Genomic DNA, 26,435 nt, shown 5'->3' with positions numbered 1-26,435 from the left:
GTGAAGAAAGGTGTTCCTATGTCCTCCTCTCCCTTTTCTTCTTCGCTTGCTTTCTAGGGTTGGGAGTTTCTGTTTCACTTGTCCGTTGTTCTCCGTTTTCTAAACACCCATAAAGTGTTAGGTCCTCTGATCCTATCAGAAACATGGTCTCTGTCCTTTGCATTCCCTCACTGCAATCGCTACAAAATTTGGATGTGGGTCCATGTGCACGATAGGTTTCTTATGAGTACTAAAAGGTGGGGCTAGAGCCTAGTAGATAAAACCAATACGAAGATTCTGCACAAACTTAACTTTTTTCCCCCTCTATCAGGTCACTTTACGACTGTACCAGAAGCTGCTTATTCTTTGTTACAGCAGGTAGCCTCCCATGCTTCAGTCTAGCTGTGCCCCCGTTTCTGGTTCCTTGGACTGCCCCGCACCCCGTTTCTTTACTGGCCGTACTCTGCAGTTTTTCCCTCAGGGCCTCTCGGCTCAAATCGGAATGTGTGGGTTTGCCCATTCTCAGCATTCTGTATCTCGCATCCCAGTGGGACCGCCCTGCTCTGACCCTACACTTCAGAGTTGATCTTCAGTCAGCACTTACCGAGCCCTGTGTCGGATCAGGGGGATCGGGGAATTAGGGCACAGGGGCCCTTCTTCTGGAGGAGGGCTCGGAGGGCCCCAGATTATTGAATCTTGAATTACCCTGGCTGGTTACCTTATATAACGTCAGTCACAATTTGTAGGACTTCTGGTATTTCTGAGCTGAACTCTTTTGTCATAGTCACTGTCATACCCTCCGATGATAAAGCTTTGCTTAAACCTCAGCAGCTGGAAACATTGAAATGGCGACGTCTGTCAGAGTTTGTGTCACGCTAAGGGACTTTAACTTTCAGAACTAGGGGGAAGAGAGATTAATTCAGTGATTGTGTGAAGGTTTTATTCCCAAATAAAGAAAATGGGTAGAGAAAAACAGTCTTCCTAATTTTTGTTTTTCCCAAATCTTTTTCTTCCACCCAAAGCCTGGATTACTCCCAAGGTGGAAGGGGTGATGTCTGGAAATCGTTAATCCATGGGTTTTGTTCATGGTGTATAAAATTTTCAGAAAGAATTTGCTTTTGCAATATGATTTCCTGATTGACTGTGGCAGACATAAATCCAGCAAGGACAGCTCTGTCAGAGCAGCCAAGATCCCTCTTAGATTCTTAGATATATGACGGTTCTGGTGTGTGTGTGGAGTGGAAATGAAGATTCTTCATGTGGGTGGGTCAGGAGGAGAGATGGAGAAGGGGGGGCGTGGGCGCAAGAAGAGCAGCGGATGGAGGTGGGGCGCACCAGGCCAGCCCCCAGAAGCCAGCACTGGTTCAGCCCGGAGTGAGTGAAGGAGATGCCCTTGGTGCCCCCTGCCCTGGTACTGGTTTCTGTTCTTGAAGGGCTCTTTTATGATATTCTGAAACATTTCCATCCTCCCAGTTAAGCAGAGTGCTAAGCTATCCTAAAGCTGAATTCCGGGCTAAGGGCCATTTTGCACAGATCTTTCTTCCCATCCTGCCGGCCCCCTCTCGCCACTGCAGGCGTATACGTGTGCCTCCTTATACACACTCACAGGTGTTTCAGCCTGTCACGGGTCGTGTTCTGTTTCCTACTTCAGCATTAAGAGATTCAATTCCTGTGTATAGCCTGTCTTCCTCTAGTAGCACAGATACCCGTCTCTGATGTGTACACACAGCTACAGGTACATGTCTATCTTCCCCTGCCTTCCAGGTGATAGGGAACCCCTCCCTCCCACCTGCACCCCCAGGGCCAGGCTCCTGTGAAGCCAAAGCCTGCGGGCACACAGTGACTGGAGCTGCAGCCGTCGCAGGCTTTCAGCTGGAGATGCTGCGCGTCTGCAGTCTGTGCTGTGGGATGTGACGCTGGAGCTGCAGTCATGATGTGACCAGTGGCCAGCTGCCCGTGTCTGCTCCTCCAGCTTCTCTGTGTGTACACGCACACACACCTGCTTTTAACCCAGCCTTGAAATAACTGCCAGTCACAGGGGAGTCTCCTCCAGAGCCTGGCCTCCGCTCGGGAGCCCTTGTACAGATAAGCTATCGAATCTCCTAGTCACCCGATAAGCGTACTTGGCTCTTTGCTCCTCTGTCGTCCTGTGGCCTGCAAGGCGGAGCGATTGGGTGGGCTCCCTGTAATCTAGACTGGCATCCTTGGTTACTTATCGAGATCCTGGCCAGGTCAGGAGGCTCCTTTTGTGTACCTGGCACAGCTCGGGCTGGCCTTCCTTCTACTCCCAGTGGCTAGAGAGAGAAGAAAATGAACTGTCCTGATAAGGTCATTACTGTGTTCCCCACGGCAGGCAACAAGCATGTTATTGCCTTTCACATCCATCCCTCTGTCTTGTGAAGGTGTAACTGCGGAGAAGTGCTTGGCTGCAGCACTAACCCAGCCTGAGCACTTCAGGTGCCAGAGCTCAGAGGACCGGGCGGAGCAGGTGTCGTCAACCGCAGCATGCGGGTGTGTGCACGGGCACGGCAGGGTGGAGGCCACCGTCTTCGCCTGTGGCCAACTGCCTACCTGGTTTTTCCTTTGAGATTCAGCATCAGCCTTCAGTTGCCTGGCCTGTTCAAAGAGTATGAACCTCTCTTCTCCCTCTTTTGCCTTATTTTCTTCCCCATGCCCAGACTTTCTTCCCCATAATTTGTAATTCATTAGTGTATAGCCCTGGAACTTTACTGTGGGGAAGTTCTGTAAAATACACACACACACACACACACACACACACAAATATGTAGCCCACTACATTGTTTACTAAAATACAGTAAATGATTTATTGTGGAAAGGCAAGCCTCAAGCCAAGAACTAAATCGAAGGTGCTTTCCCATCTCTATTGAAAGAGCAGAGAAGAAGAGCTGCGGGACACGCGCCACTGGTTACCTCCCTGTGCCTCGTCTGCCCATCCGCCCAGGGTACGCACTATGCGTCCCCTCTGTCCCCTCCACCAGTCAGCGCGTGATGGCTTCCGTGCCTCGTGCAGCGTTTTCTCCGCTTACTGCCCGTTGATGTGTACTGTCTTCGTCTGTACTCACTTGTCCGCCTCCTTGTTGGTGAATGCCCTTATTTTCCTCGATTTTACAAGTTTCCAGATACTGAAGCAAGTCCTTGCAATACCTCCAGCCTTAAGCTGCTCTCATGGCCATGAAGAGGCCTCCTCCACAGCAGAAGGCTTCTTCCCTCAGTGGCGGGGCCCACACACTCTGCTCTCTATTCGAGTAGGATTCCTTGTACCAAGTACAATAGGATAGGTTTTAACTGAATAAGGAGTAAATAGGCAAAATGCAGTTAGCAGCTCTGTAGTTCAGATTTCAAGATTCATTTTATTCTAAACTCTGTTTCTTATCTCCTTACAACTTTGAGTACAGAATATTTGTCTCCATATCTGGGTCAAGAAATAGGGGATGTTTTGTTTTGCTGGAGTGGTAATGCATGCTTAAAGGAAAATTGACAACAGATTTCTGAGTTGTAAAACTAAGAGGAAATGATCACATTTTATTTTTTAAATGATTCCCACTGTTTTTTTCATGTTTCAGACCTTTTGCCGTTTTCAAAGACACATCTAACTTTAACAAACCGTAAAGCTCTTTAAATCTGAAACCTTTGGAGAGAGTTTTTACTTTTAGAACCCAGCATTTCTATATGTGGTAAGATTTCTGATGAATGTTTATTGATCTCAGTCACCTAGTGTCACCACACCAAACTTGGATGTGCTCACCCACACGCAGCAAAGCCAATGTACTGACACCGGGCTGTGGTGAAGGAGAGTGCAGCGTTTATTGCAGGGCCAGGCAGGGAGAACGGGCAGCTCATGCTGAAAACCCACACCCCCCCACGGCTTTCAGGGAAGGGGCTTTAAAGGCAGTGTGTGTGAGGGAGAGGGTCGCAGGATGTGTGATCAGCTCGTACGCAGTCCTCGGATTGGTTGGCAACAAGGTAAAGTTTCGAGCATCACCAGTCTTCCAGTTTCAACCGGCCTGGGGCCTGCATTCTCTGATGGTCAGTAGTTTTCATCCGTGGGGGTCCGCTTCCTCTAAAAACAGCTTAGGAACGTGTGTCAGGCCTTTATCCGTATCTTCCAGGGAACGGGGAGTTTGCTGGCCCTGCTGTGTGGCTGGTGTGCAGTCTGAATTGTTACCAGGTTCCTGACCCAGAGCTCTCCTTTGCTTCTACGTCTTCACATTTCCTGGTCATTCCCTCTGGAGTCAGCCTCCTGAGACTCAGGAGAGGGCTGAGAGACTAAAGCAAAAGGCTTTTACTTCGAAGGATATAGACACAGGGGCTTGCACATGGTTTCAGTCCCCCCTTTCCTTTGGTGCTCCTCACTCTCAGGGGAACAGGTTCAGGACGAGAAACGGAATAAAGTTTCCCCTAGAGAGGTTAATCACAAACTGTCGGCAGAGGAGGTCAGTTTTAGGGGGACTCGGTTTCACTAGTGGCCCTGGATGTGAACTCCTAGTGGTACTTACTCACCTGTTAAAGAACAGTGAGGCAGACTTCATTCAGGACCATCATAGTGGGTTTAGGGGCCACTGCAGTGGGGTTTTGCAGTCAGCGAGAGAGACACAGTGCCCAATTCTGAATACAGCAAGGAAAAGTGAGAATTTACAGCCAAGGAGCAGGTGGGGGTCAGTGGATGGACACTTCCTAAGGAGGAAACATCAGGGATAGGGGGAGATTCTGGCTAAACCAACCTAACTGGATTCTTGCCTAAGGCAGGAAGAGTGATCAGACATCGCCCCGGGGATAGTGGGCGATGAGGGACCCCGTCAGATACAAACCGACTTAGAATTCCTGGGGGAACTGGACAATATAGAGATGAACATGAACGCCCAAAAGTCAGGGCCCAGTTGAGAAGAGAGGTCAGGGGAGCCTGACCCACATTTGGTCAAGGAGAAGACCTTTGTCCCCAGGATGTAGACGAGGGGAATGAGAAAGTTCATTGAACCTCAGGGATTGCCTGGTTAGTTATTCCATCAGCTAAACAAGTGGTGATAGTAGATCATCCGTAAGAGATGCTGAGGAAGGGACCCTGCTTAGTACAGAACTAATATTCTAAGTACTTAGTAAATATTTGTAGCATAAGAAATGTCATTCTGGGTTTTGTATTTGTCGTGACTTTTTGTTTTGGAAGATAAATGTAAGACAGTCCCATTCTATAAAGTTTCTTTGAGGAGTCAAATAGACACACGTGAAAAATGGTTATGAAGTGGGGGTCGGGATTTGGAGCTCTGAACTTTCTTGCCTTTAGCTTTAGGTTATCTTTTTAACTTTTCATGAAACTTTAGAAATTGACTTCCCCCTAAAAGAGATTTTTTTTTCAGAGACTGTAGCCCTCTCACTAAGCACAAACTCAGGCTAAAGCTGCTGAAACTTCCCAGATTCCCATTGTTAACAGTAAGGTTTGTTTTCTGATGAAGGTCACGCAGGTGTATCTCATGAACCCTTCTGTAGCCCGGCTTTGTATCAGTTGTTATGAGGGTGTGACCTGGGAGGCATATGTTTATCCAGTGTCTCTCTTGCAGGAGAAGAGTATAAGGTAGAGGGGTATTCTCGAAGGCATATTTGTTTTCAGCTTGCTAGGGTTACAAATGAGTAAGGACCATAACACCAGAAACCTTTAGGGGGTCCACTGAGTATCCTTCTGTTTGTGTTCCGAATGGGAAGGCTAAACTAAAAGGTTGGATCTCAGAGACACTAAGCATAAGGAAGCTGTTGGATTTTGTAACCTTATATGGGAAGACTACGTCAAACTAAGCCTCAATTCAAGGTAAAGGGGTTGAGTTAGCTAATTAAGGGTCTGCCTAAAGTAAACTTCAAAACTAAAGTTAAAGATAAATCCTGAATATACGCATTTTACTTCTTATATACACTCGACACATTAGTTCCATTATTTCGTGATTTTTTTTTAACGCAGAACAGGACCACATCTCGTTCTTAGTATTCCTGCCAGCAAAAGCTGGCTGTGGCGTGGTACAGAGGCATCCACTGAATGCTTGTTAAGCGAATTACATGATGTTCTTAGTGTCAATATGTGTGATTTGATACGCAGTATATCTAGTTAATGTAGCAAAAGTATCATGACAGTTTACTGTCTTTGTTCAAAGAACCGCATTCTTGCACAAAGTAGCTGCATTTAAGTGAGAAAGCAGCACAAAGGTCCAAAACTTTGTGAGGAGACCCAGTACCGTCCTTCATCTTCCTCATCCTCACGCACACCGCAACCAAGAAGGTAAAGTGAGTTCTTGAGAGAAAAGACTTTGAGGCTAGACCATTGAATTGTATTCCCTTGCTTTCTTTTTTACTTTTCAGAGTTCAGCTCTCTGCTGGGGCCTCTGGACAAGAATGTCATTAAAAGAATAATGTTTCTGGGAAGTTAATGCGTTAGTTGTTCCAGGACTTCTCTGGTGAACCTACACTGGGAGACAGTGGTGTAATGATGACCCAGTGAGAAGTCAGAACTGCTACTGGCATTTATGCAGTAATCCAGGGACAGCTGAACCTGCCTCCGAGGACTTCCGCAGATAGACGGAAGAGTAAGAGGATTTTGTAGCGACAGAGGAACCATAGTAAATATAAAAATAATTTGCCAGGAACACAGTAAACGATCGATAAATGTTAGCTTGAAAAACAGTGGCATCTTCCAAACAATAAAACATTAGTACTGCAAGGGCAAATGCCTTAAGTCCCAAGTGATATTCAGTTCAAGGTATACCTTTCCTCTCAGGATGAGCTCCCAGAATGTGCCATAACCAACCCACCTATACTTAGATTAAAGATCTAGTACAGAAACAGTGGAGTGGGGAGAAGGGGGCAGACCGTGGAATTGACTGGAGGGGCCTTTCACTGAACGTCCCATCCTGGTCCAAGAACATGTGTTCCCATGTCTTAGATAAATGGGTTGCAGAAACGGGATGCTGTAGAATTTTCAGTTGCAATCTGTATCGAACAATAGCGGAGCAGCTGGTCTGTCTTCCAAAAGATCTCTAGCCATCTAACCTGCTCAAGTGGAAGGGAGGTTAAAATAAACACCTTCCGGAGGTCACTGTCTTCCATCACCATGTGTCATCAAATGCTGGCCTCTGAAGCCAATTTGAGGGTCTGATACATAAATAAATCCTTGCAAGAAGAAACAAAGCTTTCAGTAAGTCAACCAGAAAGCTCTCATTCCCCTTTATAATTTGAATTATTTTCCTTAACAGCTCCGTAAATGTAGGATTGGGGGGATATTGACATTTTGGCATTATATTTGATAAAAGCAGAGGTTATCTTGACAAGTTCATTTTTTAACTTCTTTGTGCCAAGAAAAAGATAGGTAATTCTAATTCTGCATAGCTGTAGGACTGATGTGGTCTGACCGCATTACTGACAGCTTTGGGTAGGACTTCTTGCCAACGTACTGAGGTTGTATGTGGACAAAAGACATAACCTCTGGATCCTGTAAGGCATCCTCTTCCTACTTGGCAAGTGTCCCTCTTCCCTCCTGAGATTAGGCAGTGGCAGTTCTACCTTGTGGGAAATGCAGTTTCTTTTCTGAGTGGCCTGCCCAAGTTAGATGGGGAGAAGGAAGAGATAAGGACATTTCCCACATGATTGACACGGTTAAATGTGTCCCAGAGAGGCCACGGTGACTTTTTTTTTTTTTCCTTGGTGGATAGATTTGAGAACTGTGCTGGTTGGACAGTTTCATACACTTTCACCGAGTAAGCTCTGTAGTTTTTTTGTTTTGTTTTAAAAAAGCGACTCCTTTTGACATGAGAAGAAAGGGCATCTTGGTCATTGCATGGAATGAATTTTTATCCTCGAAAAATTTTTCAGATTCCATCATTTTTTAACTTTTCAATTGGACTTTGAAAAATTTCAGAGTGCAAAACGCTACATATTTTGTAATCTGTCAGCACCTCAGCATGAAATACATTTAAATCCGTTTGAGATTCATCTCTGATTAAGAACAGGGACCTTAAAAAGTCCACTTTTTCATTCCCAGTCATACAGCAGTGAGCTAGTATCTCTCCAGATTCCATTTTACTGTGAAAAATTTGACCTCTCCACTACCACCATTTATCACATTGTCTTCTTCCTCAGAGCTCGTGCTTTTTTATGTCAGTTTTCCAACTCAAAACAGTAATTACCTAAGATACCAGCTCTTTCAGCCTTGCAGCCCAGATGTGATGGCAACTATACACAGACACACACACAAAGAATGGGAGTAAGTTGCACAAATCCAATGAAAATCCCCAAAGTGATTTTTTTAAATCAATGTGTCCATGAAAGAAGCTAGAGGAGGCCAAGCTAAAACACACGGGAAATGAAATAGGGCTGCAGTGCGCGGAGGCATGAGGGGTGTGGTAGCAGAGCCGGGGCTAGACAGTTGGGATATTGATGTGCAAGGTGAACATGCATTTAAAGGAGTTGCCTTGAACTTGCCTTTAAAGATTCTGCTTTGGAACTCTTTCTAAATCTTCTACACTGTGAATGTGCATTTGTGGCCAGGAATAAAATACAAGTCTTTCTTGAGAGATTAGTGTTGTTTGTAGAAAGCTATCCAACTTCCCCAGTCTCCAAATCCTCTGTAAAACAGTCTCGTTCTTCTGTGGTTGGCAGTGTTGATACCACGGGTAACACAGGACTCGTACCACGAGCCTGCTGATTAGGGGTCCCTTACAGAGCCCAGAGCCTTCCACCCCAGCCCCTGAATGTGTAACCTTTATCCTCAGAGAAGTGTGTGTGTGTGCGCGTGTGTGTGTGTGTGTTAAAAGCAATTACAATGCTGAATGTATTCACTTTCTCTGGTTTGTCTAGACAGGCTCCAGCTTCTATATTGTATTATACCACGTAGGCCTAAACTCTGAACTCCGCTCTCTCTAGTAAGTTAAAGATCGTTTTAGACACTAAGCCCTGGCTGTTCCCTCTCTTAACTCTTTTATGGAAATAGTATTAGAAACAGAGGAAATGTGATATATTTATAAAGCAACCATTAAAAATCATGTTTTCCAGGAAGACGTAATGTGAATAGCACTCACAGCATAACACTAAGTGGATAAACAGGGTGTTAAGCAAGCCGTGAAGGATGGCGCTGTTAAAAGCTGATTTATGTAAAGTTTATAAAAAGACTTGGAAGGAAATCAGCGAAATGTTGCAGGTGGTATTCTCGATGGAATACCTATGGGCTATTTATGATTTCTTTTCTATTTTCTCCCATACTTTTCAGAGTAAAATATGCATTGATTTCACAATAAAAAACATAAAACTTTACTTTAGAAACGCTTAAAAGGAAAGCAGCAGGGGAGTCCTCTGAGGCCAGGAAGAAATGAGTGTCACTGTTGAAAGTAATACCAGGCCTTGTTTCTGTTGACTTGAAGATGAGTGAGCTCCTTGTCCATTAGGTGGGTCAGAGGTGTCCTGCGGGTGTAAAGTGCCGGCCCGGTGACACACAGCAGGTGCAGACCCTGCCTGTGAGCCCTGGGAACGTCTGGGACCTGCCAGCATCTGGTGGGTTGGCGGCTCCCCCAGCTGCTGTGTGTCAGGCAGACGCTGTGCCAGCGTTGCAGCGTTGGAGAGCCGGCCCAGCTCTGCCTCAGCCCCTCAGGCTTGCCAGTACCGAGTGTCATCGGGCCCGAGAGCTGCCCGATGAAGTCATCTGTCCTTTGATGTGCTTTCAGAGGGAGCCGAGGTGATAGTTATTCATCCAGGGTAAAGGGGACGCAAAACAGAGTTAGCGCAGGACTGCTACTCAAGAGAAGAGACCCAGCGTCACGCTGGGCCTGGGCTCAGGCTCAGGGGTCTGGCGTTGTGTAAGGATTTATCTGTCACCCATTAAAAGGAGGATCGATGGCCTCGGCCCAGTGAACGAGGGAGCTCCAGCCAGGAGGCAGATCTAGTCATGAGTTCACTCACCACATCTCGTGGCTGAGAAAAACACGCACTTTCTCCAGAGGCAGAACCTTCCTTCCATGGCAGGAGGTGAAGGAACACACGTAGCATGTGGCTTTCAGATGAGCACGTTTCACTAGGAGTTTTGGCGTTTTTTTTTTAACATCTGTTTTGGAGTATAATTGCTTTACAATGGTGTGTTAGTTTCTGCTTCATAACAAAGTGAATCACTAGCAGTCTTTTGTAACCTCCTTGTAAATAGATGGGATGAGCAATTGTGAAGTAACTGGAGTCTTTCTGCATCAGGAATGCCACCTCTGCAAAAACAAGCTCACCCTGTGCTTGATCTCCAGCCCAAAGTCAGAACTGCATCTCGCGCTGATGTCCATGCCAGCGGTCCCCACGCGGCCCCCAGAACGGTGGGTGGGTGTGACCGTGCACACGTGCAGGTGTATGGACCTGCTTCTCTCTACAGTCCCGAAGACTGCGGTAGTGATCACAAGAGCTCTAGTCTTGCTCCGTTTCTTTGCCTTGGGAGGCATAAAGAGACTGGAACTTCTTGTTTCAGATTGACCTTGACTTTCCTCATTTTTTTTTCACCTCAGATCATCCAGCCCCTCTTAGAACTTGACCAAAACAGAAGCAAACTAAAGTTGTACATTGGACACCTGACAGCCCTCTGCCATGACCGAGACCCCCTGATTCTTCAAGGACTCACTCCACCAGCTTCCTATAACTTGGACGATGACCAGGCAGCATGGGAGAATGAGCTGCAGAAGATGACCCAGGAACAGGTAAGCCTCTCACCTGAGCTCTGGCGACACCCTCACAAAATTCAGCTGCTCTTTAGGTTGACGCAATAGAAGCTGCTTTGGAGAATTCGGGGTTCAGAGTCAAGATTCTTAACAGTGGTTGGTTCTTCAGTAGATATTAGGAGCTACCATTTGAAGTAAGCCCCACTTTATTCTTCCCTCAGTGTAACTTGCCAAAGAATCAGAAAGGGCTGGTTCGGAAGGGAGAGGGTTAAGGCGAATCTGTTATTTCACGGAACTGATGGCCACTCGTGACTGTGACCACGGAAAGGAAGTCTGAGTTGGGGATATTTGGATGAGGATCCTTGACAAGTCAGCTGTCTCTAGGGAACTGCGGGTCACAACCTACTAAGTTTTTCAATAAAAGGACCATTAGATGAATTAGTTTAGGTTACCCTCCTCTGCTCCGCTTTCTGTTTACTGTTGCCTGTGAAATCCATTGGTTCTCTTTTTTCCATGTCGTGATTTTTTTAGTTCAGTAGAGAAAATGAGAAGGCTAAAAGGAGACAAAAACCATGAGTAAAAGAAACAAGGAGAAAACGGGGTGAGGGCAGACATGGAAAGTAAAAGAAAGAAAAATTGAATAAACACTGAGAAATAGAAAAGAAGAAATCGAGCCGCTTTAGAACAGTAATCCTAAGCTGCTTTTGTTCCCGGCCACAGAGTGGGGCTGATGGTGTCCCAGCCCCTTGTAGCTGTGATCGTGCCATCAGTCTGCTAGAGCTCTGCACCAGCGAGTCGAAGCTGTGCACCGTCTTCCAGCTGAATGCCTCCTGTTTGTTCACCCACAACGCGTGAGCGGAGGCTGTGTCGAACAGGGCACATCCTGTGGTGTGAGGTTGCAGGGAGCAGTGACGGCCGCGGGTCGAGAACTGCACGCTGGGGTCAGGGCGGGACTGACTCCCGGGTGTGGACATTGCCTAAAAACAGACCCATTTAACGGCCTGTCGGTCACCCACCTGATTTGTGTGATGGAAAAGGTAAGGCCGACCTCTCAAATTTAGCATGTTGCCATGGAAATTTTAATTTCTTTCTTCTCAAAAGAGGGAGAAATTTAAAGGACAGAATTAAATCGAATTTCTAGTAGCTCCTTTTGATATTAATAACCGTGAAGTTAACATGCCACTGGAAGCCCGCTGGAAACAGAGCACACAGCCAGTTAATTTTAGGAACTCCACTTCAAAATTTTGCAGAGAGACAGGGCATCTTAAAGCGCGAACAGTGATGTATCAAAGTTTAACTGGCATTAAATTATTTCTTTGTGAAACAACTTGTCTTTGAAATGAAAAAAAGTATTTTGGCTCAGTCCTGTTTTCCAAATATGCCTGAATGGAAGTAATCAGTCTTTCTAAGGGGAAAAAAAAATACCTTCAGGGTGAGGCCAAGGTAGAAAATCTCAAGCTAAGAGTTTTCCAGAAAGTTTTGAGTGAAAAACCAGGAATTCAATAGAAGGCATACCATCCCACATGTTATCATCCAAACAGCTTTGCTCACATGCATGAATCATGTTAATATTGTCACGTTTCCCCTTGGCTGAGAACCTGCTTCAGTTACTGAAGTTGTTGCATGAGGCGTGTGAAACTGTGTCTTCAGCAGCAGCCCTGGAAAACCTGGGGAGCAGGTGACTGGGGTCATCTGTAAAGGGGCACAGCAACTAACCACACCTTCCATCAGCCTCTCCAGAGCAGCTCGAGTTTGGTGGAGAAACCGACCCATTTTCTGCCGCCTCTCTCCAAGTAAGATTTTAAGGGGGTGGTGCAGGCTGTCGAGAAAGATGACCTGTGATAATACAAAATGACTTGCCTATTGTGAGCAAGGTTTGACTTTACTTTTTGAAGCCCAAGAAACATTAGATAGAGATCACCGCTAAATATGCACGTTGGTTTATTTTGCGTGTGTGTTTTCTTCAGGGAGATAGAGCCTTCTGCACTTGACATTTGTGTTACTCACCTCTGTATGTCCCATGCGTTTCACTGCCACCATGCTCCCCTCGGTCACACACCCCCGTGAGGACAGGACAAGAGCCCTGTCTGTCTTTTTCAGCACTGTTGTCTGTACGAAGAATAATGCCTAGCACATAGTATCTGCTCAGTAAAGGTCTGTTTAAGGAATGAGAGAAAGGGAAGGAGAAAGGCAGGCAGGGTACAGTCCGTACTTCCTATCAAAGCACACAAGGCCTCCTTTCATTTGGCCTGATTCTTAAATGCACATCTCTTCTCACCCTATCCCTGAAGCATACAACAACTGACAGTCTTTTAAACTGTTAATTGACTTACAGTTTTCACATTTGTGTCCCTCTGCCTGCTCTGCCCTTTCCTGCCTTGTCTCCCTGGGGAATATCTAAATAGGAATCTGAGTTTTTTAAAACTCAGCTCAGACATCATTTCTTTTTTGAGTTCTTTCCTGAAACCCCAGGCCCAATGTGCCGCTCCCTCCTTAGGGCTTCTGTGTGACCTGTGACACTCGTACTTACTAGTTTTCATATCTGTCTTCCCGTTAGTCTAGGCTTTCTGTCAGCTGAGGACATGAACCATATCATTTTCATCTTAAAACTCGCACCACGTCAGGTACTTGGTACTTGCTTACTAACTCAGATGAGTGAGTGAATTCTAGTGAGTTCTGCGTAGTTTATTACTTTGTATTTCATAGTTATGATTCTTACTCCCTAACTAGATGAGTTTCTTCACTGCCAGAGCCATGTCTTGTATTTCTAAAGTGCCTGCCACAGTACTGTACGTGTGAAGAGTGCTTGTTAGTATATACCTTGCTGATGGTTTATTTGGTGACCCAAGACAGCTTCCTCAGTGCCATCCAGTAGCTTTGGATAATCTGACGTTGATGTCAGGAGAACAACTCAGACTCCGTCCTGAGTTATGACCCTATTATCTGCAGCTGCCTGGCCTACAGAAATATTACTTTACATCTGAAGATTTCCCGGAATTGTTTTGTTTCCTTTGCCCTCTTAGAGGCTGGCTATCTTACCAACTAAATTTATGGGTTTGTTTATTTTTCTTACCTTATCGGCTTTTGCTTTATGTATCTTGAAGCTCTGTTATAGAGTGCATACACATTAAGGATTGTTATATCTTCTTGATGACTTGACTCTTCTATCATGATGTACTATCTCTTTTCAAAGCTGGTAATACTCCATGCTCTGAAGTCTGCTTTGTCTAACATTAACGTAACCATTTCAGCTTTCTTTACAATTGTGAGTGCACGATAAACCTTTTTTCATATGTTTGCCTTTAAGCTGTCGATGTCTTTATAGCTACGGTGAGTTTCTTGTTGACAACATATATTCACCAGCCTAGAGGGCACAGGCCTAGGGGGCAAGGCTGTCTCTTCCTCCTTGATTTCAATAGACCAGGCTGCCACCCAGGGCCAGAGGGCTGGAGCTGCCACCCCAGTGGGCCTGGAGGACAGCATCCAGCCAAAGAGCCTTATTCTCAAGCCTTAAAATCTGATGAGGGACTTCCCTGGTGGTCCAGTGGTAAAGAATATGCCTTCCAATGCAGGGGACGTGGGTTTGATCCCTGGTTGGGGACCTAAGATCCCACATGCTGCAGGGCAACTAAGCCCACGCGCCGCAACTACTGAGCTCACGCACCTCAACGAGAGAGCCCGCGTGCCGCAAACTGCAGAGCCCATGCTCTCTGGAGCCCACACGCCACAACTAGAGAGAAGCCCGCAAGCCACAACGAGCGCTGCAGCAAAAGATCCCGCCTGCCGCAGTGAAGACCCAACACAGCCAAATAAATAAATAATTTTTTTTTAATCTAATGGAATTTGACCTGCTAGGTTTTGGACTTGTTTGGGACCCATGACCCCTTTCTCTTCTTTCCATGGTCTCCCTTTTGGAATGGGAATGTCTAGCCTATGCCTGTCCCACCACTGTATTTTAGAGCAGATAACTTGTCTGGGTTCAGCGGGTCCACATTGAAATTTTGCCTCGGGGTGAATCATGTTTTTTAAGTCTCACCCACACTTGATTTAGATGATATTTACGTGAGATTTGGGATTTAGAGTTGATGCTGCAGTGGGTTAAGACTCTTGGGCTGTTGGGATGGGGGTGAATGTGTTTTGTGTGTGGGAAGAACATGAGTTTGGGGGGGTAGAGAAGGCAGGGTGTTATGGGCTGAATTGTGTCCCCTGCAAAGTGTATATTATTGAATCCCTGACTCCAAGAATGTGACTACATTTGGAGATAGAGCCTTTAAAGGTAATTAAGTTAAGAAGAGGCTGATAGGTGGGCCTTAATCCAATCTGACTGGTGTCCCTGTAAAAAGAGGAGATTGGGACATACAGAGACACCAGGGCTGTGTGCTCACAGAGAAAAAAAGAAACGTGAGGACACAGCAAGAACACAACCATCTGTAAGATAAGGAGAGGCCTTTAAAAAATACCAGCCCTGCCAACACCTTGCTCTTGGACATCTAGCCTCCAGAACTGTGAGAAATAAATTTCTGTTGTTAAGCCACCCAGTCTGTGGTATTTTCTTATGGCATCCCATGCAAGCTAATACCTTGTTTTTGAAAGATATTCTTCTGTGGGTATAGAATTCTAGGTTGACTTCCTGTTTTTTTTAATATTTTAAAGATGCTGTTTCATTTTCTTCTGGCTTCCATAGTTTCTATTGAAAAGTCTGCTGTGTTTATGTGTGCTCCACCCCCACCCTCTCATGTTTCTTTTTTCTCTGACTGCTTTCAAGATTTTTTTTAACTTTTGTTTTCAACCATTTGAAAACAATGTGCCTATTTGTATTTTACGTTATATTTCCTGTCTGTGCTAAAATCCTTTTTGAGATCTCTGTGTCCCTTGGGCTTATGTTTTGTTGTCTTTCATTAATTTTGGAAGATTCTTGGCCCTTATCTCTTCAGATATGTCTTTCGTCCCTCTCTCTCTTCCCTTTCTATATCTACAATTATGTATTTGTTAGACCATCTGATATTGTTCCACATCTCTTCGATGTCTGGGGGCTTTTGTTTGTTTATTTGGGGGATCTTTTTCATGTTATGTTTGGAGATTCCTATTATCTGTTTGGATAATTTCTATCAATATGTCTTTAAGTTCATTTGCTGTTTTGGTGTCTCATTTTTTATTAAGTGGTAAATATTATATGTAAAAGAAGAGTAGAAACTGAGATTAATAACATTTGTGTCTAGAAATAGGCAATTCCTCTTCTTCTGTCAGACCATTAGCATTTGGGAACTGAGTCAAGTCAGTCATTGAGCTGGGTTTGAGTTACTTTCATCGCGCCACAGGCTTTAAATTTTCCAGTGGTGAATTGTACATTTAGTGCAAAGTCTTGAGTGCTGATTTTTCCTGGATTTCAGTAGCTCCTTCATGCCTACACCACAGGGCTCCCCCTTCACACTCTTGTCCTCTCCCAGTGCAGGCTGCTCTTACCTGTTAATGTTAAGTATAGTTAAAGTCTTCTTTGTGCCCAGTTGCATTTTTCTTTTTTCATCTGCAGTGGCAACCAGTGTCCTAAACTGGTCTGCATTTTTACAGTCCACGTTTTTACCTTTTTAATATACGTATTTGTTTACAAGAACAATGTGCAGTATTGTTCAGTGTGATATAAATTTGGAATAAATGACATCATAGTACCCAGGCTATCTCTCTGTTCATTAGTATTTACTGAACCTGAGCCTTCTAGTCACTTGCTATTGGAAGAAAAGATGTTGCTGAAATTTTTCAGATAAATGTAAGTCTCGTACCATTTTAAGTACGGCTCTGGAGCCCTAGAGAAACTTTCTTTGAAAAAGTAGATTGAGGTCGTGTCAAAGTAGAATGCTGTAGTGGTACCAGGTGGCTAGAATGAAGAAAAAGGTTTCATTAGGTTCAGTTTTAGATTTAAACATCTTCTCTGTTGATTCTAGGACAGCCCCATATTTGACCACTGTCCGTTATCTTCCAGAATCACAGCTCATAATTGAAATTCCAGGTCCACGTTTCCCACACCACACACCTTCTACAGAAGGTGTCTTCTTTTCTTTGCCAGGCCCTCTTGCCAGCTCCTGGGCAGGAAACCTTGTTAGTGTTTCCATAAATCTGGCCCTGACACTGGCCTATATAGTTGGTGGGACCAAAGATTCTGGTGTGTTTGGCAGGCTGGGATCAAGGATTCGGCCCACGTGGCCAGCATTTTTGGCAGGGCCAGGGCTGAGGATTCAGCTGGCATGGTGGCATTTGGAGGCAAGGACCAAGATGATGGCGCAGATGGTTGGGAGACTGGCTACATACAAGAAGACTGAACAAATGAGTAAGTATATTGAAGCTCATGGGAGCAGGCTTGTTACTCCAGGAGGAGGAAGTAACAAATACAGGAGGGTGAAGGCAAGTCCGGTGGCGTTCAGCTGCTGTTGGAGGTGTCCGTGTGGACTCAGGGTTTTTGACAGACAATAGATTTAGCTTTCTCTGTGTGTACATTTGTGTGCTCATCTACATGGATACATGTGTGTATTTCCTAGTTTTATCTGCTGAAGCACCTAGAAGCAGTGATACGCCAGTAACAAGGAGCTCACCTAGCTCCCAGCTCTTGGTTTATAGATGCCTTTTTTCACCAAAAGGAACCAGGGCTCCTTGGAGACATGGCTCAGCCTAGGACTGTGTGTGGCAAAGTACAACATAAATCCAGAGTGTCTTATACCGGAAAGTAATGGAGTGTTCCAGGAGTGGTGGGAGTGTGTCAGAAGGACACGGAGGGGGGACTTTCCTGGTGGCGCAGTGGTTAAGAATCCGCCTGCCAATGCAGGGGACATGGGTTCGAGCCCTGGTCCAGGAAGATCCCACATGCCACAGAGCAACTAAGCCTGTGCACCACAACTACTGAGCCCACAACTACTGAAACCCACGTGCCTAGAGCCCGTGCTCCACAACAAGAGAAGCCACTGCAATGAGAAGCCCCCGCACCGCAACGAAGATTAGCTCCCACTCACCGCAATTAGAGAAAGCCCGCACACAGCAACAAAGACCCAACACAGCCAAATAAATAAATAAATTTTTTTTTAAAAAGAAGAAGACGAAGGACATGGGGGGCTCCCAATAGCAAAATCTTCAGGAATTTGAGCAGCAGAATTAATAATAGTAACAAATTACAGCCCACTGAGTAGAACAGGAATCTATGAGTCTGTACTAGTGTAGAGAAATCAGTAAGCAAATACATGGTGGGGCAGGGGCCATGCCCTGTAGTAGAATGCCAGCTAATACATGGAGAAAGAGTGGCGGAGTTAGAGAATCACCACTTGGCAACCATCACAGTAATAACTGATTTGAACTGGAATCATCAGTGAACATGAAAACCAGTGGGTGAAAGTTGGTTTAGGAACAGGATATTTGCGTAGTCTAAAAGTGTCTCTTCACACACGCACACAAAAAGTTATTTCAGTCAATTAGCACAAAATCCTTTTAGTTGATTTATGTTGGAAAAACTTGGCAGACACCATCTAAACCCAAATGACTGAAGGTAACGTCACCTGTAGTGGGATAAATGAACGTTATGTCTTAATTCTAGGTGTTAGCCAAATGGCACATATGTTGCTGAAAGTTCCCCCAATTCAGCAAGCACAGAGACGTTAACCGTGAGAGGAAAAAATGAAAAATTGTACTTTTTCAAAACTTGAGTTCATCAGAAGGCTGGGAGGAAGTATTCACAATGTATATATTGAACAAAGGACTTCTATTGAGAGGATATTTTTTAAAATCAGAAACAAAAAGACAAAACAACATAATTTTAAAATGGGCAGAAGACTTGAACCAGACAGTTCACAAGAGAAAATACACAAACCAAGCACACGAAAACAGTGCTCACATAAACGAAAGCCACAGTGAGATAGCAGGGCAATTCCAAGAAAATGGCTGAAATTCACCAAATGTGAATTTTACACGTTCACCAGATGTCCACGAGGGTGTGGAGCAGCTGGAGCTCTACGTGCAGTGGTGAGGATGGTCCAAGGCTTTGAAAAGCTGTTAGGCGTTTTCTTGTTAAATTAGATACACACCTGTCCTGTAACCCAACAATCCCACTCTTCCTCATTTACTCAAGAAAAATGAAAACACGTCCACAAAAAGATGTGTACAAAATTGTTCAGAGCAGCTTTATTCGCGAAAGCACCAAACTGGAAACAACCCAAATGATCATTAACAGAAGAGGTTTTCTTAAATTATCATATATAATGGCGTACTGCTCAGCAACAAAAAGGAACGAACTGCTAATACAAGCAACTTTATGAATGAATCTCAAAAACACTGTGAAGCAAAAGAAGCCAGATGCAATAGAATATCTGATTAATGTCTGATTCCCTTTGTAAGGCATTTCCAGAGCAGGAAGAACTCATCTGTGGTGATGGAAACTAGAGCACTGGACGCCTGCGGGAATCGACTGAAAGGGGTCCCAGGAATCTCTCTGGGACGATGGAAATGTTCTGTGTTTCGGTTGGTGAGACAGTCATGTGGCTGTATATATTGATCAGAATTCATCAAGTTGTACACTCTGATGTACAGAGATCTGTGCATCTTGCTGTATGTCAATGATAGTTTAATTCAAAACAAAAACAGAAAAGTCACACCCCATTTCCAGTCTCCTCTCGAACTTTTTTGTTTTTGCTTTTTGTTTTTTTTTTGTTTTTTTGCGGTATGCGGGCCTCTCGCTGCTGTGGCCTCTCCCATTGCGGAGCACAGGCTCCGGACGCACAGGCTCAGCGGCCACGGCTCATGGGCCCAGCCGCTCCGCGGCATGTGGGATCTTCCCGGACCGGGGCACGAACCCGCGTCCCCTGCATCGGCAGGCGGACTCTCAACCACTGCGCCACCAGGGAAGCCCTCGAACTTTTTGAAGCAGTTCGACTGATAGGCAGATTCTGCTGAAAAGCTGAAAGTGGAATCTCTCCCTGGAGCACACGTCCTTTTTCCACCACGAATGCCAGCCCCCTGACGGCCGACTACGCTGGAACGAGCCCTCACTGGCCAGCTCGCTCCGCGGGTCACGGCTGTGGACTCCAGCCCCTTTCCCAGCACCCAGTCCAGTTTTGACCTTCAGGGAAGTATCGTTGCACAACTTGGCTCGGACCTCGTCGTCTCCTCGGAGCCCGTCTTCCCTTTGTTTTCTCGATTTTGATCAGTGGCTGCTTGGCTTGTCCCCTCTTCAGGGCGGTGAGTCTGGGATGGTTGACGCCGGGGTGGCACTGGACCCTCACTCCGGGAGCTCGTGGGTCATCAGTCATGACGTGACACTCTTCTCTCGTGAATGCATCTGCACAGATCGTCGTAGCCCCCAAGCGGGCCACGTGGACATGGGAGCTTTTGGGGGCAACGGGGAGAGAAAACAAGAGAGAGAGAAAAGAGAAGAATGGGTTCTTTGTGGGCAGCAAATTCTGTCTTGGTTCCCAGCCTGCATGTTTCTGATCTGGTTTTCTTCTCTTTGCGCTGTTTGCACTGTTTCCTCGGCTCCGACGTTGAACTCTTGTCCAAAAAGACTGAGGGTGGCGGAGCATGAGAGGCTGAGCGAGGCGACCAGCGATCCAGCAGCAAGAGCTCCAGGCCCTGAGGACAGGCAGGGTCTGTGCCTGACTGGGCTTGGGGACGGAGTGTGTGTGTGTGTGTGTGTGTGTGTGTGTGTGTCTGTCTGTCTGTCTGTCTGTCTCACGTTTATGAGAAAACCCTGTGGGGCAGCCTCACTCTTCCTCTCCCCTCTGCTCTCACGGTCTGACACTCTCCCCTCCTGACAGCTTCCATTAACCTTTTCATGCAAAGAGCAGAGGATCTTGCCAGCTGGACGTTGAAAATCTGGCAGAGAAGAGATTGTTCTAAAAAGGGAAAAAAAAAAAAAAAAAAGAGGTAGAAGCGCTGGGAGACCCCACAAGAGAGGACAGGGCCTGGCCAGCTGCTGGCTTGGGCCCTGAGACCCTGAGCCTGCTGCCTGACTTCTGGTAAAATCCCCTAAAACAGGGTTGCGGGGAGGAAGAGGAAGAGAGGATTTGAATGTAGAGGAGGTGAGGACCTCGCTCACACAGTAGAAATGACACAGACACTAATCCTTCTTTGCAAATCGCTCCCGACCTGAGGGCAGCTGAATGGTGGACACAGGAAAGGACACACCTAAACAGGGGCTAACTTAAAGGCCTGGTGCTGAAGGCGCTGTGTCACCTTGTTTGTGGAGAGACAATACTGCATTAAGAGACTCAGCTAGACCAGAGCTGTTTTGATACGAAAGATCCCTCCAGACCATCTCCTCCCTTCACTTATCTCAGAGAAGGGGATTCTGCTGTTTCTCTCTTGTCCACAGTCTCTCCCTCGCCATCCCGATCCTCGTCGCCAGGGCCTCTGCCCCCAGCGGGCCGGGGCTGAATAAAAATGCACGTGAGGGCTTCCCCGGTGTCGCAGTGGTTGAGAGTCCGCCTGCCGATGCAGGGGACGCGGGTTCGTGCCCCGGTCCGGGAAGATCCCACATGCCGCGGGGCGGCTGGGCCCGTGAGCCATGGCCGCTGAGCCTGCGCGTCCGGAGCCTGTGCTCCGCAACGGGAGAGGCCACAACAGTGAGAGGCCCGTGTACCGCAAAAAAAAAAAGAACGTGAAACATCTAGTCTGAATTCAGGTCTCCTGTGCCCTCAGCTTGGCAGCAAAGAGGGCAGGAACCTTTGACTTTGTTTCCATTAGCTTGGGCTTGCACTGGGCCCTTTAGAGCTCTGAAATGGGAATATGGAACATTTTTAAATTATGAAGCTCTGTATTTACAGAGCTCTTAGTATCTTTTAGCTGCCCTGTGTTTTTCCTTTGTGTTGAGAGTATTCCCGCGGAAGGAGGAGGTCAGCGCTTGTGATTCCCCGGAGCTGCCACAGGAGCAGCTAGTCACCATCTTGGAGTTTTCATGAGTCTTGACAACTCCAGTCCAGCACACTGACTCACAGAGATAATGCAGGGAAATTTACCCCTGCGAACGTCCAGAAACTGGCCCGGGGCAGGCGCTGCCACCCCGAAGCCCGTGGAGCAGAGAAGCCTTGGAGACGGCAGTTTTCCCATCTAGTCAGAGCTTTGAAATAAATTGTCCTTAGCTTTCCTCAAACCACTATTTAATTCTTTACCAAAGATTTGGTGGGACAGTCTAGAAACAGAAGTCACTTAAACGTCTAGTGGGCAGCGTCCAGCATGGTCCCAGGCACATCTCTGCCCCAGTGCCCCTGCACAGTGCCAAGCTCCATTGTCACGCTGGCCGTGTGTATGTACAGCAGAATTCTTAGGGGAATCCTGTGTGACCTTCAAAACAGGAAAAGGTGTTGGGCCACAGCCCTCTCCCAGTTTACAGACAGTGTTGCTGTTCCCCACTAGACTGCCTGTGCCCCCTGACCTAAAGCGCTGCTTCCCCCAGAGAGGGGGGAAATACTGCCACAGCCTCCCTCCCGGTGTCCCCTCTTCCCAGTGACCCAGTCCCCACTTGCTGCTGTTCTGACTGTTGTCCCTATTACTCGCTGAGCCTCTAAGCGACTCTCCTGCACCTCTTGTAAGAACATCAGGGTGGCTGGGTCAGTGAGGTTTTTCTCCCTGAACCCCTTCTAGTGCTAAGTGGGAAAGATGGGACCAGGCCACACTCACTTGCCACTGGGGCGAGTGAAGATGTGTTTCTGATGCAGGAGTTGGGACGCAGAAGGCGTCTTCCAGTATATAAAATGGTACAAGTGATGGTTAGGTTTTGTGATGGTTAGGTGACACTGCTCACCAACAATACTGTATTAGTTTGTAAGGCCGCCACAACAAAGTACCACAGACTGGGTAACTTAAACAACAGAAGGTAGAAGGTAGAAGTCCAAGATCAAGGTGTCAGCAGGGTTGGTTTCTCCCGAGGCCTCTCTCCTTGGCTTGCAGACAGCCGCCTTCTTCCTGTGTCCTCACATCTTCCTTCTTCCGTGCAGGTACATCCCCGGCGTCTCTGTATGTGTCCAAGTTTCCTCTTTTTCACAAGGATACCAGTAAGATTGGAGTGGGACCCACCCTAACAGCCTTATCTGAACTTACCCACTTTAAATCACTTCTCCAAATACAGTCGCATTCTAAGGTTTGGGGGTGAGAGCTTCAACATGTGAGTTGGGGGAGGGCACATGACTCAGCCCATAACATTATGGCCAGTAGCCCATGGGGCCTCCTGGGGCCCTAACTACCACTTAAGTAATTGTTTCAGTGTTTCCAACAACCAACTTCCAAGCAAGCTCTGGAAAGGGCCTTCCACATAAATCACAGGGGCCCGCCTATTAAGAGGCAGGGGGTGCTGGAGAGCCTTGCTCACATCCACTAATTACAGAATCCTCCCTCGGGTGGGGGGAGGTGGGGATGTAGGGCCCGCTGGTGATGTCAGTCCAGAGTGCCCTGCGACACAACTTAGAAACTGGACCTTTCTTTAAAAGCTGTGTAATAGACACAAAGGCATAAAGTAGGAAGCAGATGCTTGCTTAGTGAACGAATGAAATCAGGAACTTTCTGGAGATAAGATAGTGGCATTCTTCTGCACCGTATAAATGCTATCTTACTGCTTTGTCTACCTCTTTTTTTTTGAAGACCACTTCGGCACAAGAGAAAATGCCCCACCTAGCGTGTGCTCCTGGTGAAAGGGAGCCTGTAATTTTAACACTGAAGATAACAGATCTTGCCGTAAATTGAAGAGATACTCAAGTCACCCTAAAAATCAGGTTTTGACGGACGGGATTTTTCATGGGGTTCTTTTTAAAGATAAATAGTGGTTTTAATGTTATCAAACTAAAAAAGTTTTTTTTTTCTAATAGAAACTCTCAGCCAAACTTAAACGCTGAGATCTTACTGCCATCTTAACAGAAAAGCAGGCTGTGGTGGCAGCTTAAGGTAGGGGGTGGGGTGTTTGATGGAGCCCCGCCTGATGGCCACTGGTTCCGTTTATTCCTTGGAATCAAGCATCTCTCCGAGGTTAGTACCTTTTTAAACGCAGGCGTTTCCAGGGCGGGTAGCACGGTGTCTGCCACGTTAGCCTGCCCAGGGCTCCTGAACGGATGATAGGAACGGTGAGTGGCTGGGAAGAGGAGACTTGAGAAGGGAACAGCGCTGCCACGTTAAAAACCAGCTTAGTCTCCGCTGTGACCCGGGCCTGGTGATAAAGCATCATCGTCCTTAGGGTTCGCTGATGTCGGCCTGTCGCACGGCTGAAGTCCACACCAGCCCTCTGCAAGTGTTTGGCCTAAATTTGAGTCCACAGATACTTACTCATAAGATAAGTTTAGCACACGTGGGCGTCAGGATGCACCTCGTGGGAAGGCAGGGAGTCACCGAGAAGACGGGGTATCAGGTTTTCTGGAGCGTCCTGTGATGAGAGCCAGACAAGGAGCCAGGAGCGGAGACCCTTCCGACCCTCCGGCCTCGGGAGCTCAGCTGGTCCCGTGTCGTTCCGTCAGGAGCAGCTGCATTTACTCAGCCTCATCCCCTGCCCCTGGCACTTTGCACGTGAGGGAGCTGAGGCGGGCACGACGGGACTTGCCTGGGAAGATGAAGCCGAGTGGCCAGATGGGGCCTGGACGTTTCTCTCCGTCCCAGACCTGTCCCCACCACATCCCCCTGTAGTCCCCGGGGGAGAAAAACCCCTCCGCCTGTCAGAGGACGCCCCCGAGACAGGCGTGTTCTCGGTGGTCGCGTTAAAGGGCTGCCGGGCGTCGCCGTCGGGCTCGGGCCGCGTGTGTGGAGGGATGGACGCCTGTCTGTCCCAGGCCCCGTTTGCCGACCAAGTACTGGGGCTTTCTTCGGGGAGGAGAGTGAGTAGGAGGTCATTAAAATGCCTGTCCGGAGATTTCTTTAGCCTCTCTCGGGGCTGTGGCTTTGCCAGCCCCGGCCTGCTCCCCGCGCGGTCGGCTCCTAAGCTGTGTCCTGTCTGGTGACACGGGCCGCGGGGTGGCCGGAGAGCCGCACGCAGGGGCCGCCGGGCCGTGTGCCAGGGGCGGTCCGCGCCCCACCCCGTCACCCCCGTCTCCTCTTACCCGCGCAGAGCATCCTTGCTCACTGGGCCGCTGCTGAAGGTTGAGCCCGCCTCCCTCTCCAGCTGCTGCTTCGCGAAGCTCGGGGACCCCCCTCTGCAGGGGCTGGGAGAAGCCTCCCGGGAGTGCTGTGCACTTCCCTTCTCACCACGGCCACTCCCGCCGCGTGGAAACCACGCTGTGGGAGGACGCTCGGGCCCTGCAGCACCGTGGCTTCGCGACTGTGCTCCCCGTGTGCTGCGCCTTGAGCATCCGCTGAGCCAGACGGGACTGGACGGTCCCTGGGTCTCTCCTCTCACCCTTCTTCACCGAAGGAAACACGACTGCAGAAGTCCCGAGCTTTAGGGGCCGAGGGAATATTTTTCTTTCCAATCCAGCTTTGCCCAGGAGCTTTCAAATCACATCCTCTTCCCTGGAGCACGCAAAGTGAGTAACCATCCAGGCCCCGCCCCACCAGCCTTCTCCACCTCAGCACAGGTGCCTGTCCTCGCGTTGTGCCCACCCCATCACCGTTCATGGTCCTCCAGACGATGGTCATGTGTACCCAGGGGTCACTCAGAACAGCCCACACGGCCCCAGAGCCTTAGGAGGTAGTGGCACCCCTTCCGTGGCCCTTCTGAACTGCGGGGCCAGGAGCTTGTAAAAGTCATTTTGTCATCTCACCAGGGAGTTGGGAGACACCACCCAGGGAACGTCAGGTTGGCCCTAAAAAAAAAGCAAAAACAAGATCCATGGTTCCCCGAGGGAGCCTTGCCAGTCTCTCCCCGTCACGCTGGCCCTAGAATCGGGTGCCACGTGCTGGACGTGGAATGTGCACTGAGCACGTCCCCTGCAGTGGAGGCCGCTTCCCTCTGTGGACCTGCTCAGCCACAGTGATTCACAGGCGTGGATTCGCTGTGTGCTGGTTTAGCGCGGAAATCTCAGCTACAGCAGAGCCTTGTTCTTGTCGTCCTGACGGCTTCAGCATTAGGTTTCTTAGTTGTCTGGGTGGTTTGTTTTCTGGTTTTGATCCTCTCCATTTGACACATTTCGTTTCTGAAAGCCAAACCAAACATGCTGGCCTGGCTGGCCTGGCCTGGCCGTGTCCGAGACTCTCAGAACCCTGCTGCTGCTCCGATGGTCCCTTTGACAGAGAGGGACATTCTTCCCCGTGTGGATAACTACAGGCTCTTAAAGTGAATGTCTCTACTCACGTCAGTTAACGGGTTTGTAAGAGGCGGTGTGAGGTGTTACCAATGAAAATTCTGCGTGGCAGGAATTCTGCTTCCCCATTTAACCTCCGTACTTTCTCCAGCCTCCAGTGCTGTCCCAGCAAGTCTGGACTGGGGAGTGGTCCGTCTCTGCCTCAGGACGCACTGCATCTAAACGCCCCACCCACGTGGGTACCTGGCTTGCTCCTTTTGGCTTTATTGGGATACGACTGACAGATAAAATTGTAAGATGTTCAAAGTGGACAGTGTGATGATTGCTATACGTATACATTGTGAAAGGATTCCCCTCGTCAAGTTAATTAACACATTGATCATCTCACGTTACTTACCTTTTTTAAAGTTCTACTTAGCAAATTTCAGTTACACAATACCGTGTTATCAACTGTAGTCACAACTGGTTTGTTGTTTGAACGGGATGATACATCAGATTCCTTTGGTGTTCTGCAAGGTTTTTACACAAGAGAGGATTCCCCGTTCTTCCTTCCCCCCCCCCCCCCCCACCTCCTTTTTTTTTTTATTTTATATTTTAG

At 47.5% G+C, this 26,435-nt stretch overlaps 1 protein-coding gene across 5 annotated transcripts in view; it reads left to right on the top strand.

Annotated features, from left to right (window-relative positions):
• ERC1 (ELKS/RAB6-interacting/CAST family member 1) overlaps positions 1-26,435 on the top strand; it is a 348,818-nt gene that overhangs the window by 304,839 nt on the left and 17,544 nt on the right. For 3 of the 5 annotated variants that reach the window (XM_024733026.1, XM_024733027.1, XM_024733025.1), the window contains one exon: positions 10,506-10,694. In XM_024733026.1, the coding sequence (XP_024588794.1) occupies positions 10,506-10,694 (189 nt within the window). Of the gene's footprint in view, positions 1-10,505; positions 10,695-11,375; positions 12,449-26,435 lie in introns of all 5 variants that reach the window. The other 2 variants (XR_003001538.1, XR_003001537.1) reach the window with 1 other exon arrangement.

The sequence above is a fragment of the Neophocaena asiaeorientalis genome, unplaced genomic scaffold (assembly GCF_003031525.2).
Source record: "Neophocaena asiaeorientalis asiaeorientalis breed wild unplaced genomic scaffold, Neophocaena_asiaeorientalis_V1.1 scaffold150, whole genome shotgun sequence".
NCBI classification, from domain to species: Eukaryota; Metazoa; Chordata; class Mammalia; order Artiodactyla; family Phocoenidae; genus Neophocaena; species Neophocaena asiaeorientalis.
Note: the sequence above shows the minus strand (reverse complement) of the source record. Positions and strands in the feature narration are given on the sequence as shown.